The sequence below is a fragment of the Abramis brama genome (assembly GCF_963993115.1).
Source record: "Abramis brama genome assembly, chromosome: 18".
NCBI classification, from domain to species: domain Eukaryota; kingdom Metazoa; phylum Chordata; class Actinopteri; order Cypriniformes; family Leuciscidae; genus Abramis; species Abramis brama.
In genome coordinates, this window is record NC_139980.1 from 7,974,413 (window position 1) to 7,991,986 (window position 17,574).

Sequence of the window (17,574 nt, forward strand, 5' to 3'; positions counted from 1 at the left end):
GTATAGTTTAGGGCGAGCACTTTTCCTAGTACTCTTCAAAAAACTATTTATGATATTAATGTTTCTCAGATATGTGTTTTCATTTATAAAACATATTCAAGTGAAGGTAACATTCCAGAGCAATTTCAGAAAGTAAATTCACAGGTTCATTGTCAATTAATCTTAAGATTTTCACCTAAATTTCTCACTAGAGGTCAATAATCAATAAGATTTAGGGGCATTAAATTGTGGAATGGTTTATCCCATCTAGCAAGAAAATATTCTTCTTTAAAATGTTATAAAATATGTATAAATTATTGTATTGCTGCATTGTAACTGTATTTTCTTGTTTTTCTTGTATATATTTTATATTTGTGCAAATAAACTAAAGCTAAAAAAACCCCTAAAACTATATGTCACTGCGCCACTGCTCTTTGTCAATTCGAATGATTTAAGTAAATAAAATAAAAGCAGACTCATTAGCCTATTAATAATGCTAAGTTTAAAATTTATCTTTGACCATGTATTTGCATTCACTTTTACAGTTCTACTGTAAGGATGAAGTTAACTGTTTTTCAAATGATAGTATAGAAATTCTGCACATAATTCTGACCGAATGCTAATGGAAAATAATACCCCAACTGTGAATTAAAAGTACAAAATGGCAAGTATTATTTTATTATAAGTATTTAGTTAATTTGGCAGGGGCACTGGAAAGTACTCAGCTGTCTGCCTTCCGTGGTCTGGCAGTAAAAACAATAACATGATTCATGGTTTTCCATATTCTGAAGAAGTGAGCTGTGACTCATTGCTACTGTGAGGTTTGTCTCTGGTACTCCCAAAATTTTCAATTTACATAAAAAGGTCATTTTTTTGCCAAATTTTTGCCAGTTTGTGGTGAATTTGTGTTCCTCCTCAGTGACTCTAAACAGTGAGGGATAGTTCACCTAAAAATGAAAATTACAAATCAATTTCTCACCCTTGTGTCTTTCCAAACCTGTAAGACTTTCATTCATCTTCGCAACACAAATGAAGTTATTTTTTATGAAATCTGAGCTATTTCTGTCCCTCCATTGGCAGCTACGCAACTACCACTTTGACGGTAGAAAAATGAATCCATATAAATCGGGCGGTTTAGTCTAGATTTTCTGAAGAGACACGATCACTTTATAGGATGAACAGATTGAATTTAGTCTTTTATTCATATAAACATTGATCAGCGCACATAAACAGAAGTTCAACTGAACCTTGACTTGCGAGAACAAACCTCTTGTGGAATCTCAAACGTGCTGCATAACACTCAAGAATGAACCTCACTGGTTCTCGCACGTCAAGCGAACATGCTTGAGCTTCTGTTTACCACAACTGATGTGTGAGTTGATGAATGTTTATATGTGAAAAAAAGATTATTTTCAATCTGTTCATCATATGAAGCCATCGTGTCTCTTCAGAGATGGATTAGTATTCATGGATTAGTAAGATCTCTTTATGAACTTTTTGAAGCGTCGTAGTTGCGTAGACTGTCAATGGAGGGACAAAAATCTCTCAAGATTTCATCAAAAATAAGCTTCATTTGTGTTCTGAAGATGAAAGAAAGTCTTAGGGGTTTGGAACGTAATGAGGGTGTGGAATTAATTAAATAATTTTAATTTTTGGGTGGACTATCCCTTTAACTGCGTGACTCCATTTTGCTGACAATAGTTCAGTTCACTTAAATCAGGTGACTGGCTTATTAGAAAACATTGAATCTTGGAGATAATTTGTCTCCAGATCAATGCTGATGAGACTTAATGACGGTGTTTAAGGATTTACATTCGTTTAATGGATCTGCTTATTTGACCATGATAAAAAAAAATCTCCGTTACATACTCTAAAAGAAGAAGAAAGTTTATTGTCACATAACAGATTGAAACCGAATCTAGATTCATTATTTTCTATTCGGTGTCTCCATCTAGTGGGTTTGGAGGGGGAAACCCCACACACCAAAGAAGGACATGCACTCATGATGATTATAGTTTACGTTTACACAGTAGCCTAGCCTCGAATCTTATTTTTCGACGTTTTTTCTTTCGTCCTTTTTTTTGTCTCAAAGTAAGACTATTTCTAAATAATAAATTTCATACGCAATAAAATTGTGACAAACGTGCACTTTCAACAAACAAGCTGTAAAATAGACCAAAGGTCAGAATTCTTTGAACGTTTCCTGCCACCATACTATGGAGCACACGACGGATTGTCATAAGGTAAATATATATATATATATATATATAGGCTATATATATTTTCAAATCTGTATTTAAACTGTATTTGTGTTGTTTGTGTAGGCTATTTCACGATTATTATTTTTTATCACGGAAGCCTACGTGTTACAATAGTTTACTTTCACTTTCACTCTCTTTTTAGATTTCACGACACAACTTTTCTTGAGTGGGTCTTTGATAAACACCCTCTGTTGAATCGACAACTTCAAGACAAATCTTTTGCAGTGTCTCGGAACGTGTTGTCAGCAAAATGGCAGAGGCTATACTCGGAGATAACGACCAGTACAGCTGCTCGATATGTTTGGATTTGCTGAACGATCCCGTGACAATTCCTTGTGGACACAGTTACTGTTCGAGCTGTATTAATGAATGCTGGAATACAACGGATCTTAAAGGGACCTATAAATGTCCACAATGCAGACATGCCTTCAATTCAAAGCCTCCACTCAACAAAAATACAATACTTGCTGATATAATGGAGAAACTGAGGCTACGAACAAAGCTACATATGTCAGAGGCTGCTCAAAGTCTTGCTGGACCTGGAGATATTGCATGTGATTTCTGCGCTGGAGAAATGTTCAAAGCTGTCAAGTCTTGTCTGGAGTGTCGAGCTTCTTACTGTGAAACACACGTACATCCACACTATGATGTTCCAGCCCTGAAGAAACACAAGCTGGTGAAAGCTACCGTCATGCCAATATGCTCCAAACATGACAAGCTCCTTGAGGTTTACTGTAGAACAGACCAGGTTTGTGTCTGCATGCACTGCTTAATGGATGAGCATAAAGGCCATGACACTGTGCCATCTACAATAGAGCGTGATGAGAAACAGGTGAAGATGCCCATCATTTCTTTCTTTCTTTCTTTAATGACTTATTAATTAACCCAATTATAAAATGCTATTCACAAATGTTTTCAGTGAGTTTAAACAGACTGTGATGGATTTGTCCTTTAGATGAAACTCACAGACACTCAGACAAAAGTCAAGCAGACAATCCAGGCAAAAGAGAAAGAGCTGCAGAAGATGAAAATGGACATCACATCCCATTCAGTGAGTTCTGGTGCAAATAACTTTAACATTTAAACTGAACGACTAATTCCTGGGTGATGGATCTTGTAATTGTAAACAACATTTAAGAGATAATATTTTCTTTTGCTTTGGTTCTCCTCAGGATTCTGCAAAGGAGGCTGTGAAAAACAGTACGAAAGTCTTTACTGAATTGGCCAAATTTATTGAGAAAAGAGGTAATGAAGTGATTGAAAAGATAAAAGCTCAAGAAAAGGCTGATCTGGACCAAGGTGCAAAACTACAAAAGAAACTTGAGGGGGAAATTACAGAGCTGAAGAAGAGGGAAGGAGTCCTAGAGACACTTCTACAGACAGATGACAACATCCACTTTCTTAAGGTACAACCACCATAAGCAATGTGATTATTTATTCAGAGTCTGTGTTATAAGAAAAGGACTGTTCAAATATTTGACATTTATAAAAGTGTGACTATTGCCAGTTCTTTTAAAAGTTATATAAATAAATGTTTTAATATTTTACCCCCACAGAATTATGAGTCTATGTCCTCTTCACCTGGATCTGATGAGTTTCCCAGTCTCTCATTTCAGCCGTGCTGCTCTTTTGAGGACATAGACAAACTTGTACATGAACTTACTGGGAGACTGCAGACTACTTGTATGCAGGAAACAAATAAAACAATTAATAAAGGTAAATGTATTAATTAATAAATTAATTTCATGATTTCTTGGATCCAATTGTACTTATGAGTGATGAAATCTTTTTCTTTCAGTTTCAGATTTGTCAACAAAGAGTCCTCCATTTGACATTGAAGTTGGAGACACAGTCCGCGTGAAGCCGTCTGTTGTTATTCCAACACACAAATGGGGATCAGTTTCTTACACTAGCATTGGTGTTGTTAAAAGTGAGAGCCTTGACTGATATTTATCTGATCATTTATATTTGGCATGAAAATTCCTGCCATTTGCACAACAAGTGAAATAATGAAAATATATGTTGCCGTCTCACTGAATGCCCATAGTACTACAGAGTGAGAAAATAGGACATAGTGTATATTAATGATTTTTTGTTGTTGTTGTTTTTACTTCTGCAGAAATTCAGGGCAAGTTTTTGACTGTAGATTTCCCAGAACAAAAAAACTGGACTGGTGTAGTTTCAGAAATGGAGCGTGTGACCAGTGCTGGTTCAGGTAATCTACTGTATTCATGACACAAAAGCATGCAGACTGTTAGAATGTTACATATTGCATCTGAGCAGTTTGTAATATTTTGCTTGTTTCAGATTTGTTAACAAAGAACGCTTCAGTCGACATCAAGGTTGGAGACAGAGTCAGAGTAAAACCCTCGATTACTACCCCAAAACATAACTGGGGTAGAAACGTCACACATAAGACTGTGGGTGTGGTAAAAGGCAAGAACTATACAATTTTCCTTACGCAAATCATTAATTATCAAAAAATCCTCACTCGAGTACAAGTGTTACAATATGAACTTGTTCTGTTTAGACATTAAAGGTGATGACAATCTGGTTGTTGACTTCCCTGGACATGCAAACTGGAAAGGAATTCTCTCTGAAATGGAGCTAGTAACTAATGATGATGAGATTGGTAAATAAATGTTTGAAAAGTAGCAGCAGCAGAAATATGAAATAGAGATTCTACTTCTACAAAACAGTTGCTTATCTAAATGATGAAGCACAAAGTGTTTAAAACAACTACATTTGCTCTATGAGAGAATAATAGTCTTCCATCAAACACTCATCTCAGACCACCTTGTAACATTTCAGGACCTTCAAGTCTAGACTCCAATATTAAGATTGGAGACACAGTCCGCGTGAAGCCGTCTGTTGTTACTCCAACACACAAATGGGGAGCAGTCACTCACAAAAGCATTGGTGCTGTTAAAAGTAAGAGCACTGACTGACATTGCTTTCATCACTTATATTAATCATGTGAATATGAAAATCAGGAATGGGGAAATAAATTATTGTAGGCTCACTGAAAGAGTGAGAAAAAGCAGCATACCTTATATTAATGATTTGTTTTACGTTTGCAGAAATTCAGGGTGAGTCTTTGACTGTAGATTTCCCTGAGCAAAAAAACTGGACTGGCATAGTTTCAGAAATGGAGATTGTGGCCAGTGCTGATTCAGGTAATCTACTGAATTTAAAGACATTGACATTCAAATAACTGCCGACATTTTCTTCGCTGCAGCTTAAATGTTGTGTTGTGCCCTGAAATATGCCTACTGTAACATTTTATTTGTTTCAAATTTGTCAAAAATAAACGCTCCAGTTGGCATCAAGGTTGGAGACAAGATCAGAGTGAAAGCTTTTTTTACCACACCAAAACATAACTGGGGTGCTTATGTCACAGAGGTGGGCGATATTACCGGTAGACACGATTAACTGGTAGAAATTTGTCAACGGGTAGAGATTTTGGACGATCGTCTCTATCACGGTTACTCTCTCACGTGACGATGCTGTGCTGCACTGTCACGAAAGCGTATCGTTTACATGCGTTTTTAAGCATTTAAAAGCATTAAGCGTTTTTAAGCATTAAAAACAAGTGATTTTAAACCCCTGAAACGCAATAAACAGCGAAAGAGAACTCATTTCGCTATTTGCATGCGCTGTCTGAGAGACGCGACCACATAAAGCCTGTGAGTACTGAACTGAGTTCTTTTTGCCGCACAATTGGGCTTCAATGGTTAAATACACATACTTGCGTGTCAAAATGCTAGTCTTTGCAAGTATCCTCATAAACACCGTCATTTATGTCTTAAGTGAATGTAAACAATTGGGAAAGAAAACGCATGTGTAACAGTATATTGGATCCGTGCATTCGATCTTAAAGTGACAGCAGCCTAATATACCTGCTGTGGTCTGTGTCATTAATGTTAATCAAACAACAAAAGAGAAAATCTCTCACTGCTCTTGACCGAATCACTTTTGTAACTCTTTGTAACATTGTGAAGAATATGAAGTGTTTTTGTTTTTATACATTTGATTATACTTTATACAATTTATGTAGTATTTCTTATTTGTAGTGCTTGATGTTTTTCAGGTAGGTCTATTTCATTTGTGTCTTTGTCCTATTGTAGTTTGTTGTCCTATTTCTTGTAATTATTTTCTTTGTTCTTATTTTATCACTGACTGTTAACTTGTCCTCTGTAAGCTTTGAGAAGTGCTTTTTTTAGTTTTCTTGTGATATTGAAATTGGTGTCAAGAATGATGAGATTTCAATAGTATCAAAAATGTTGATATCATAACCTTATTCAAAGAAAAAATATCTTTATTGTTATAAACTGTATATTGTTATCGTGAAATAAAGTTACTCATATTGTGATGTATGATCTTGGTCATGTCGCAAACCCTGTTGTCACATAAAAATGTTGGTGTGATATAAGGCAAGACCTGTTTTTTCCCCTCAAATAAATCATCTATTATTAAGCAATCCTCACTCAAGTGTATGCTTTACAATATGAACTTTTCTGTTTAGACATCAAATGTGATAACGGTCTGATTGTTGACTTCCCTGAACATGAAAATTGGAAAGAAATTTACTCTGAAATGGAGCTAGTAACCAAAGATGATGAGTTTGGTAATAATACACAGTATCAATACAGTGTGTCAGTGATATTTAAGTAGCAGCTATTAAGTCTCGTCTCAGACCTTCGTAACACTCTTTGTATTTCAGGATCTTCAAATCTGGAGTCAAATATTAAGATTGGAGACAAAGTCCGCGTGAAGCCGTCTGTTGTTACTCCAACACACAAATGGGGAGCAGTCACTCACAAAAGCATTGGTGTTGTTAAAAGTAGGTGAACTGACTGTCTTGATTTAATCATTAATGCATACATATTCAAAACATTGTGATTTTTACTAAAATAAATGAAATGATAAAAGTTTTTTGTAGACTCATATTTGAGGAGTTGATGATGATCTTTTTAAATTCTGCAGAAATTCAGGGTGAATCTTTGACTGTAGATTTCCCTGAGCATAAAAACTGGACTGGTTTAGTTTCAGAAATGGAGCTTGTGAATGGCTCTTGTACAGGTAATCTTCCAATGCAAATTTTTGCATCTGATTGTACTTGTAAGTGAAAATGCTTTCTGTAATATTGTACTTGTTTCAGATTTGTCAACAAAAAATGTTTCAGTCGACATCAAGGTTGGAGACAGAGTCAGAGTGAAACCTTCCGTAACTACGCCAAAACATAATTGGGGCGAACATGTCACACACTCGAGTGTGGGTGTGGTAAAAGGCAAGATCTGTGTATTAATCTCATAGTCAGAACAAACTTAAGGAGATATAAACTACTTTAATATTTTTAACATATCCACAGTACATTTACATTTAGTATACATGAAGTTGCTCTTGGAAAAAAAAAATGTTTTTAAGTAGGTTTGTCCTCTAATCTGGCTAGAGATCAAATTTGAGGATGTGATCGTGGAATTCCCGAAACACAAAGGCTGGAAAGGGATTCTCTCTGAGATGGAATTGATAAATGATTCAGGTCAGTTACCTTAAGAATTTTTTTCTGAACTAGTTTTTGTTTGCAACCAACCTGCAATCAAAATCTTAAGCCTTTCTGTAATAATTTTCCATAGATGCTGAAGTTTCAGGATCCTCCTAGATCATGATGATGTGACCGTGGACCTCCCTGCTCACCTTTTGCGTTTGTGACTTGAGTTTTGATCATAGAAACTTGTGTCTTTTTGTTTTGTAAGTTTGTAGTCATGTATCTCTTCCAGAAGATTCCTTTTTGTTCACATCTGTCTTACAGTCCTTCTGAACTCAGGACAGTTATTTGATTAGACATGCATAAATATTTCGAAACCAATCCTGTTCCCATTTTGTTCTGTTCTTCATTTTGACTCATGTGATTGCATATTTTAATATAGCCTAGCTACATGGGTGCTACCACCCATTATCAACTGAAATTTATGTTCCAGCTCAGGGAATGTGCACACACACAGAATATTGTTCAGTTTTACTTTAATAAGAATTTTAACAAATTATTAATAAATTAAAGGCCTACATTTAATAATACAATTCCTGTCAAAATACCATACAAGGATACAAATAGTGCTGCTATATTGTTTTTTTTTTGTGTGTTTTTTGTCTTTTGGGTGAACTTAATAAACTGCCCTTATATTCAACCTGTGGTCAAAACTTGTTTTTTTTTTTAAATACGGTATCTGTGACCCTATTTTCCCCCCTAGTTGAGGTTGTGCCAAATAAACAATCATGACGGAAGCTAATTGTTATTACTCATAAATTAGTTGTGTTGACCAACGGTTTAGTTCGTGTACATTTTTGCCTAGACAAAACTACATTTCCCAGCATGCTCTGTGGGCTCATTTACCCTTCATTACCATTCATTTACGCATTTTCGCTCTTTATTGTGTTGCATAAACGCTAAAATGATTTCTTGTTTGTTTATAAAAGAGGACAAGGAATATGTAACATGTAGATTAAATACTTTGGAGTTCGTAAGTAGGCTAGCCTAACTTTAAGAGGAGTTGTTAAAGTTCACATTAGCAGATATTAATAGGCCTAGGTGTCTCCATCTAGTGGTAATACTGAAAACTTCAAAATTCAAAGATCTACCACCTTAACCCGATCGAAGCACGCGAGTCTCTTTTATGAAGAAAATACAAAATATTGTGTTTTTTACGCTTCCCAGCTTACATAAATAAGCATAATTTTATTTGTATATTGTGTAAAGTCTACAATTACCAATCATTTCCTGCTTTCAGTTTCATTTTCAAATTTTTACTTTCACTTATAAGTTCACGGTTCTTTTCTGACACAAGTAGTTTTTGATAACAACATGGCGGAGGCTATACTCGGAGATAACGACCAGTACAGCTGCTCGATATGTTTGGATTTGCTGAACGATCCCGTGACAATTCCTTGTGGACACAGTTACTGTTCGAGCTGTATTAATGAATGCTGGAATACAACGGATCATAAAGGGACATATAATTGTCCACAGTGCAGACATGCCTTCAATTCAAAGCCTCCACTCAACAAAAATACAATACTTGCTGAAATAATGGAGAAACTGAGGCTACGAACAAAGCTACATATGTCAGAGGCTGCTCAAAGTCTTGCTGGACCTGGAGATATTGTATGTGATTTCTGCGCTGGAGAAATGTTCAAAGCTGTCAAGTCTTGTCTGGAGTGTCGAGCTTCTTACTGTGAAACACACGTACATCCACACTATGATGTTCCAGCCCTGAAGAAACACAAGCTGGTGAAAGCTACCGTCATGCCAATATGCTCCAAACATGACAAGCTCCTTGAGGTTTACTGTAGAACAGACCAGGTTTGTGTCTGCATGCATTGCTTAATGGATGAGCATAAAGGCCATGACACTGTGCCATCTACAATAGAGCGTGATGAGAAACAGGTGAAGATGCCCATCATTTCTTTCTTTCTTTCTTTAATGACTTGTTAATTAACCCAATTATAAAATGCTATTCACAAATGTTTTCAGTGAGATTAAACAGACTGTGATGGATTTGTCCTTAGATGAAACTCACAGACACTCAGACAAAAGTCAAGCAGACAATCCAGGCAAAAGAGAAAGAGCTGCAGAAGATGAAAATGGACATCACATCCCATTCAGTGAGTTCTGGTGCAAATAACTTTAACTTTTAAACTGAACGATTCTGCATTAATCAGCTGACACAAGGGTTAATTCCTGGGTGATGGATCTTGTAATTGTAAACAACATTTAAGAGATAATATTTTCTTTTGCTTTGGTTCTCCTCAGGATTCTGCAAAGGAGGCTGTGAAAAACAGTACGAAAGTCTTTACTGAATTGGCCAAATTAATTGAGAAAAGAAGTAATGAAGTGATTGAAAAGATAAAAGCTCAAGAAAAGGCTGATCTGGACCAAGGTGCAAAACTACAAAAGAAACTTGAGGGGGAAATTACTGAGCTGAAGAAGAGGGAAGGAGTCCTAGAGACACTTCTACAGACAGATGACAACATCCACTTTCTTCAGGTACAACCACCATAAGCAATGTGATTATTTATTCAGAATCTGTGTTATCATAGGCCTACATTATGTGCAGCAGTCTGGTTCTGGAAATAAAAATCCCATTCATATAAGGGATTTGATTTTTAATGATAACTTATAAACCTTTAAAGACAGAGATGTGAGCTACTAGTTTGTTAGTTGATGGTATGCTTCTGTTGAAGCCGTCTGGTGCAAAAATACATTGCCCATGATTCTGCGGAGAAATCTCCACCAATCAGAGAATCAAAACAAATCATGCCAAAATAACCCTTAAGCACCCGCCCACTCCCATGAAGCACTGCGACTGATGTAATCAAGTCAATCCCCCTTCACTCTCAAACTATTTAGATATTTACATATATTTTAAACCTAAAATATGCTGTTTCTATAGCTATACACAATCAAGATCTTTTAAACAATATTTCCTTTTTTAATTAAATTATGTCATTCACAATGCTTCAAGGGACTTTAGATCTTTCTCTCATTAAAGCCTTTGAGGACACAGTTTTTTTACCTTTGACTGTCCAATTATCAAATACTTTTTCTTTTTTTTTTTTAGATCAACGTTGGCAATTTTATGATTCTTCTCATAGCTGCTTGTTTTGGTTCATGGCTCATAACTCTTTAACAAAGACTTCATAAAATTCCCTATGGGAACAATATTTCCGTAACCAAGGCCGCTGAAAAATGTACTATTGCACTATTACACAGCTCTCTGGCATACTTGATTCTGATTGGTCAATCGCGGCATTGATTGGTCAGTCACAATATTCTCCGTCGACTATTAGTGCTGTACTGTATATCAGTCCACTTATTCAGATAACTGAATCCGGTGCTACTTTTATGTTTCGTATCACACTGCAAACTTGTCTTATGTTTTACATGAACTAAACTGGCAAAATCCATCTCAATAATATATTGTAATAAAAAATAACCTTGTAATGTTGCTAGATTTGGATATTTTCTACATGTTGTACTACATTTAAGTATTCCTGTATATGACACATTAGAAAATCTAAACTCAATTTTTATTAATTAGACTATTAATGCATTTTTTTCTGCAGAATTATGAGTCTGTGTCCTCTTCTTCTGGGTCTAATGGCTTCCCCAGTCGCTCTTTTAAGCCTTGCTGCTCTTATACGGATGTAAGCAAACTTGCCTGTGAACTTAAAGAGCGACTGGAGACTGTTTTCAACCAGGAAATAAATGAAACATTTAAAAAAGGTAAAATTACCAAGGTTTACTTTCACTGGTCGACGTATTTGTATTTGTATGTCAGATCTAGCCACAAAGATCAATCTAGTTTGCATTAAGGTTGGAGACAGAGTCAAAATGAATCCATAAGTGATAAAGGTGTCAGGCATAAGAGTGTGGGTGTGGTAAAAGGCAAGATCTGTATAATTCTCATGGTCACAAATGGTACATTATGGTGCATGGCATCACAAATAAATATGTGCTGCACACTCATTTACATGTTCTTCTTTTAGATATTTACAGTGATGAGAGTTTGGTTGTCGACTTTCCTGGATCCGCATGCTGGAAAGGGATTCAGCCAGTAACTGATGATGATGAATGTGGTAAATATACAGAGCAGGACTTGAGTTTTTGTCATCTAAGTAGTAGCTGGCCTGCAAACGTCTGATTAGATCTGAACTGGATAAATATTTTTGCATGGATCCTCTTTTCTACAGAAAATGTGACATTTACAAATGGGATGCTATACTGTTTTAACCCAGCTCTAGAGAGTGAGGCATTAAGAGTTTGAAATTGCCACATCAGTAAATGATAGCCTATAAAAATTAAATTCTGCTCATTTTATTTCAGGAACCTCAACTCTCACCTGCAATATTAAGATAGGAGACAAGGTTTATGTGAAGCCATCTGTTAAAACTCCAAAATATCTATGGGGTTCAGTCAACCACAAAAGCATTGGCAGTGTAATAAGTAAGAGCATCATCTGCTGTCACTGATCTGACAGATTGATACGGTTATTGTTAAGAACTGTCAGATTAGTATTATTTATAATCATTCACATATTAGGCTTGCACATTCCTTTTTAGGATATTAAAGTATTTTCTTTCTCTAGATGTGCATGGTGAGACTGTGACAGTAAATTTCCCTGAGCAGGAACGTTGGATTGGAGAGGTTTCTGAAATGGAGCTTGTAGTCAGTACTGATTTAGGTATTGCTGATTTGATATATTTTGATGCCTGTATATAGTTCTCACTGATAAGTCTAGACGTAGTTTTCAGTGGTCAATGTGTGCCACTCCACTTGGTTTACTCTACTTTTTTTTTAACAAAGACAATATCTTCAAGAGATAACTAATCGGTGCAACATAGCCCATTGTTTTATTATCAGTGGCCTGATATTTATGTCTAATCATTTTTCCCCTCTGTATTTTTTTTATTACACCACTCAGTTTTATAAAAAAAAATTCTCACTTTTTACATGTATTGTTGCCTTGTGTAATATAATAGTCTAACTTTATGCCTAACTAGTAACACTACTTCTTAGGGTCCCCCGCTCAAAACTGCTTCAAGGTAGGAAACAGAGTCAGCATAAGATCTTCAGTGAAAGAACCAAAACATGGATGGGGATCAGTCACTCACAAAAGCATCGGTGTCATTAAAAGTAAATACATACAATACCTGTCAATGATTTTACTAAATGCTAATATACTGAGATACCTTAGTCTGAAATTATACTATAATGTATGCATCACATACACATCAAATAATTTTAGGGTTATTGATATCATCTATTTTCTGCAGAAATCCAGGGAGAGTCTTTGACTGTGGATTTCCCTGAGCAGAAAGAATGGACTGGTCTACTTTCAGAAATGGAGCTTGTGAGCAGTGATGTTTCAGGTAATCTGCTGGATATTAGTATGTTATTAAACAAAAACATGTAACCACTGCTATGGTATAATTATGATACTAATATAGTTTTTATTAATATTTTGAATTTGTTTTTGTCGTTTTTATTAAATGTAATTTTTTTTATTAAATATGTTTAAATATGTATATATAGTTTTTATTCATTTTTATTCAAGTTCAACTAAATGAAAATGCAACCTTTGCAACTTGTTGAAATAAAATAGTTTATAATATATATATATATATATATATATTATGGTCTTTGTTTTAGTTAATTATAATAATCCTGATCCATTCCTCCATGACTTAAACATTATTGCAAATGTTTCTTTAAGAACCCCCCAGTTTAAGCCCTGGAGCGAGGGTCCGTGTTAAACCCACCATCAGCACTCCAGCACATGGCTGGGGAAGTGTCAACAAGCACAGCATTGGAGTGGTTGTAGGCAAGTGTTATTGGCCAGTTAGATTGTGCTGAAGAACTACAGTATTTAAAGGGGACCTATTATGCCCCTTTTTAAGAGATGTAAAATAAGTCTCTGATGTCCCCAGTGTGTTTTTTAAGGTTTTAGCTCAAAATACCCCACAGATAATTTTTTTATAGTAGTTAAAATTGACACTTTTTGGGGGTGAGCAAAAACACGCCGTTTTTGTGTGTGTCTGTGTAATAAACTGGTAAACTTTATATCCGTAAAGCAACTCCTATGAACTTTAATAAAGTGCATGCTCTCCCTATAGTGTAATGGTCCGGAGACTGTAAGCTGGATCTCGAACAGTTTGTACTGATCCATCCTCGAATAACAACTATAACCACGGTGTGCTCAGTGACTCAGATGTCGGAAGTCTATGGAGACTCTTATGTTTGTTGGTACATCCAACAATAGAACATTTGTAAATGATACACCAAAAAATTGGTGTAGACATTGTAAATCTCTAGCTGCTGCAGTGAGTAAACAGAAAAGGTGAACTGCTGCGGCTCACTCAGGGCAGGATCTATGCTAATAGGGCAGATCCTCACCTGTCATGGGCGGAGCTTCCCTTCTCTTGTTTCCGCCCTTTCTTATTTGAAAACCACGAAACCATGCGTTTGGAGAGATTGTAAATGATAATGGGGATTATTAAAAAAGTATTGGGTGGATTTTTATCATTATAGGCTGGTTGTTTACACACACTGTGGACACATATCTGTGTTCAAACAACTTATAAAAGTGAATTTTGCATAATAGGTCCCCTTTAAGTCACAGCTATAGCTTTTTCTCTTTTATAAGAGTCAATGACGCTTTCTTAGAACATAGACAATCGATAATGACCACAAACAGAAATGTCAAAGTATAGCAGTAAAAATGTCTTTCTTCCCAATGTCTTAACAGTTATTGATGGCACCAAAGTGACTGTGAACTTCCCTGAGCAGTCTAATTGGACTGGCATTGTCTCAGAGATGGAGGCTGTACCTTAATGATGATACACAACATTCAGGAGCTGTTGTTTACATTTTTACTGTGCAAGGGTTTCGAATATGGAGATGTTTATGAATAATGAGGTTGCTGTTAGTTTTATGCACAGGGCCCGGTTTCCCAAAGCGTTCTTATCTCCAAGTAGTTCTTAACCTATTCCTATAACCTCTCTCTTAACCTTATGGGACGGTTCCCGAAACGTTCGTACGCTAAGTATATCTTCTGTAAGTCACACTTTCGTAAGGTTGGTCTGGACCATTCGTAGCTCTCTCTTAGCGTTGTTGCAGGTCTAAATGAATATAATTCTGAAGTTTTAATACACCCAGACAGTATTAAATTAGGCTAATTCAAGTGTTTTCATGCAAAGAATAAAATTGTCATTACACTGATTGTTGTTAGATTTTTAATTATATTATTATACAATATTATTAATTTAATTAAAACGCTCTTTTAAAGGCCAGTGAAAGCATAGGCTACTGTCAGTTAAGTCCTACTCGGACGCTAATATTGTTTCTCATGGGCTCGTCCGGTATTTTAAACATTTACAGGGGTAAGTCGGTGATTTTATTGCCGTCCGAATCCATAATATCAGTGTTTTTCTCACCCAATCCGCGTAAAAATCCCTGGCCAAATTAGTACCTTCTGTTTTTGTGACAAACAGGTCGTGTGGTAATTTAATTGCCGTCTGAATCCACATCTCTGACTTTACAAGAGATTCAAAATTCACGGTTTAAATCCTTTTTGATCACTGCCGAGCACCGTACGCAAGATGTAAACTTTTATTACTGAAATGCTGGAAAGTATTTACACAAGAACAATATTTCATCGCAGCTCCACCTCAGCGAACAAAAATGGGAAAGAAAAGGCGGCATGTAAATTTTTGAAAAGGTTATTGTGGCAGCAATAGGCTATGTTACAATTTTAAAATATGTAGGATAGGCTATTATAGGCTATTTATAGTTTGGATTATTTTTTATAATATCCAATAATCATAATAAATTGCAATTTCAACTATTTCTGAAGTGCTTCTTTTATAAAGATGACCGCTTTTTCACATAAACAGCCCCTGCACGAGAGAATAATTGATCCTCGAGCCATCGATTTCAAACAATTCAGCACCATGGCCACGGACAGCGCCGGGTCACGTCGCACGTAAGAAGGTATATCTTAAGCAGCTTTCTAAGGTATAGTTCGGGGAACACACTTAGGAAAATAAACAAATTTGGTAAGATATATCTTTCGAGTCTTCTTAGCAGGCTAAGAGTGAGCGTTATCGGGAAACCGGGCCCATATTATTAATGCCCACTGGGGTCCACTTGGGTGGCCTGATCCTTACAGTCTCAAAATACCTATATGGTAAGACTTTATTTTACAGTGTCCTTGTTACATGCAGTTTCTATAGTAATAACTATAAATTATGCATAATTACATACAACTAACCATAAACCAAATGTATTTAATTAATATTACTCAGTACTTAAATGTATATTAATGACACCTTAAAATAAAGTGTAACTGGACATATTTTAAATGTGAAGTTAATTACATAAAGATTGCATAAAAAGGCATTTTTCCACGACCATTATATACTAAAATGAATGTGTTAACATATGCTAATATATGTTTTTTTTTTTTTTATTTACAATATATGCTAATATGTAGCTTAAGTGTGTTTATGTTCTTTTCATTTGTTGTATGACTGCTCACAAGTAGGATTGGGTTTCTTGGGTTGACTTAGACTTGCTATTTCTTTTATTCCTTTTAATTTATTTTGGAATGTTTTTGTAAAGATTTGTAATGTTTTTGTTTTAAACAAAAATCGTTTCTTTTCAAACCCTGAAATGGTTGGGTTGTAAATTATTGGCAGCATTGCAGCAACTCTATCAAGTAAAAAAAAAAATATCGAGATCATTTTATTCTAAAACATCACACAAGTTGGGAAAAAAAGATTGCATAAAGACGTGAAATATGGGTTAACAATAAAAACATAACAGATTCTCACTCTTTGTGTGTGTTTAATGCTCCTTTGTGTGTTTAATGCTCCTTTGACGGAAACCTAACGAGCAGGCAGACACGAAGAACTAATATTCATGCGTTGTGTTTATTCCTGTAACACAAGTATAATATATTCTCTTTGGAGACAGTGGGTTCAAACATACACACACACATGAATCTCCTCTCAGCATCCATTTCTCCTGTTGGAGGGTGTGGCTGCACTGATAATACTATTGGACAAAGGTGAACGACCCACTATTTTCTTAAAAGTCGCCAACAGAGGTTACCCAGCCATCATTAAAGGTAAGGTATGCAATTTCGGAGCGGATAGCAATAGCAAACTAGCTTTGAAAGCATTAGATCCTACCGCCCCTCAAAGCCATGCCTCCTTCAAAACATATTTTAAAGCGAATTATATTTTTCCTGTGTAGAATTTAAATGAGTCCGATACATTTTGTGGTCTGCACCGACTCGTGCATATGATCCGCCCTGTGCTATCTTGGCTTTGGACGGAGCAGACTGTGTGCTCGCTGCAACGGTTCATGTGACACTAACGCAAATCCAGACTTCTTTCGCCTCAGTGGAAAGCATATTTACACTGTCTTAATCGGTCCTTATCCCCTATAGTGCATTACGTGCCATTCAATATAGAAAAGCTTCAGTGTCTGTTTATAGTGTAGGGGGCGGGATGCTTCAGATTCTAGAGAGCATTTGAATAGACAGAAAAGTTCATCCATATTGGCGGAAGACTGAGACTGTAATTTTTTAATGCTTATATCTTCTAAATGTGAATTTTGTCATTGTTTTGGAGCACACAAGCTTATAGATAACCTTGAGGCTAACATATTGATACTAAAAGCAAAAAATGATTTTGATGTAAAAAAAAATCAGATGCCGTTGAAATAGTGATACTCATTTGTCATTTAGTTTTGGTCCAAGTTAACAAAACC

At 35.8% G+C, this 17,574-nt stretch overlaps 2 protein-coding genes across 4 annotated transcripts; both read left to right on the forward strand.

Moving 5' to 3' along the window:
- The first annotated feature begins 1,932 nt into the window (after positions 1–1,932).
- On the forward strand, positions 1,933–8,428 carry LOC311068720 (E3 ubiquitin-protein ligase TRIM65). 2 transcript variants are annotated; one of them, XM_084091334.1, is made up of 17 exons: positions 1,957–2,222; positions 2,383–3,072; positions 3,196–3,291; positions 3,413–3,646; positions 3,797–3,956; positions 4,039–4,170; positions 4,360–4,455; positions 4,548–4,676; positions 4,771–4,872; positions 5,052–5,171; positions 5,321–5,416; positions 6,766–6,867; positions 6,964–7,083; positions 7,227–7,322; positions 7,402–7,530; positions 7,693–7,782; positions 7,877–8,428. In XM_084091334.1, exons 2-17 carry the CDS (start codon positions 2,491–2,493, stop codon positions 7,900–7,902), a joined length of 2,310 nt encoding a protein of 769 aa, XP_083947460.1. In that variant the 5' UTR covers positions 1,957–2,222; positions 2,383–2,490; the 3' UTR covers positions 7,903–8,428. The 2 variants fall into 2 exon arrangements, with proteins under 2 accessions (XP_083947461.1, XP_083947460.1); XM_084091335.1 differs by lacking the exon at positions 6,766–6,867 and having other exon boundaries at positions 1,933–2,222.
- Positions 8,429–9,011: 583 nt separating this feature from the next.
- On the forward strand, positions 9,012–16,466 carry ftr79 (finTRIM family, member 79). Of its 2 annotated transcripts, XM_084091893.1 has the most exons (11): positions 9,012–9,684; positions 9,807–9,902; positions 10,051–10,284; positions 11,364–11,523; positions 11,787–11,876; positions 12,124–12,243; positions 12,386–12,481; positions 12,817–12,933; positions 13,074–13,169; positions 13,514–13,621; positions 14,546–16,466. In XM_084091893.1, the coding sequence occupies exons 1-11, from the start codon at positions 9,103–9,105 to the stop codon at positions 14,629–14,631; spliced, it is 1,785 nt and encodes a 594-aa protein (XP_083948019.1). In that variant the 5' UTR covers positions 9,012–9,102; the 3' UTR covers positions 14,632–16,466. The 2 variants fall into 2 exon arrangements, with proteins under 2 accessions (XP_083948019.1, XP_083948020.1); XM_084091894.1 differs by lacking the exons at positions 12,124–12,243; positions 12,386–12,481.
- Positions 16,467–17,574: the final 1,108 nt, after the last annotated feature.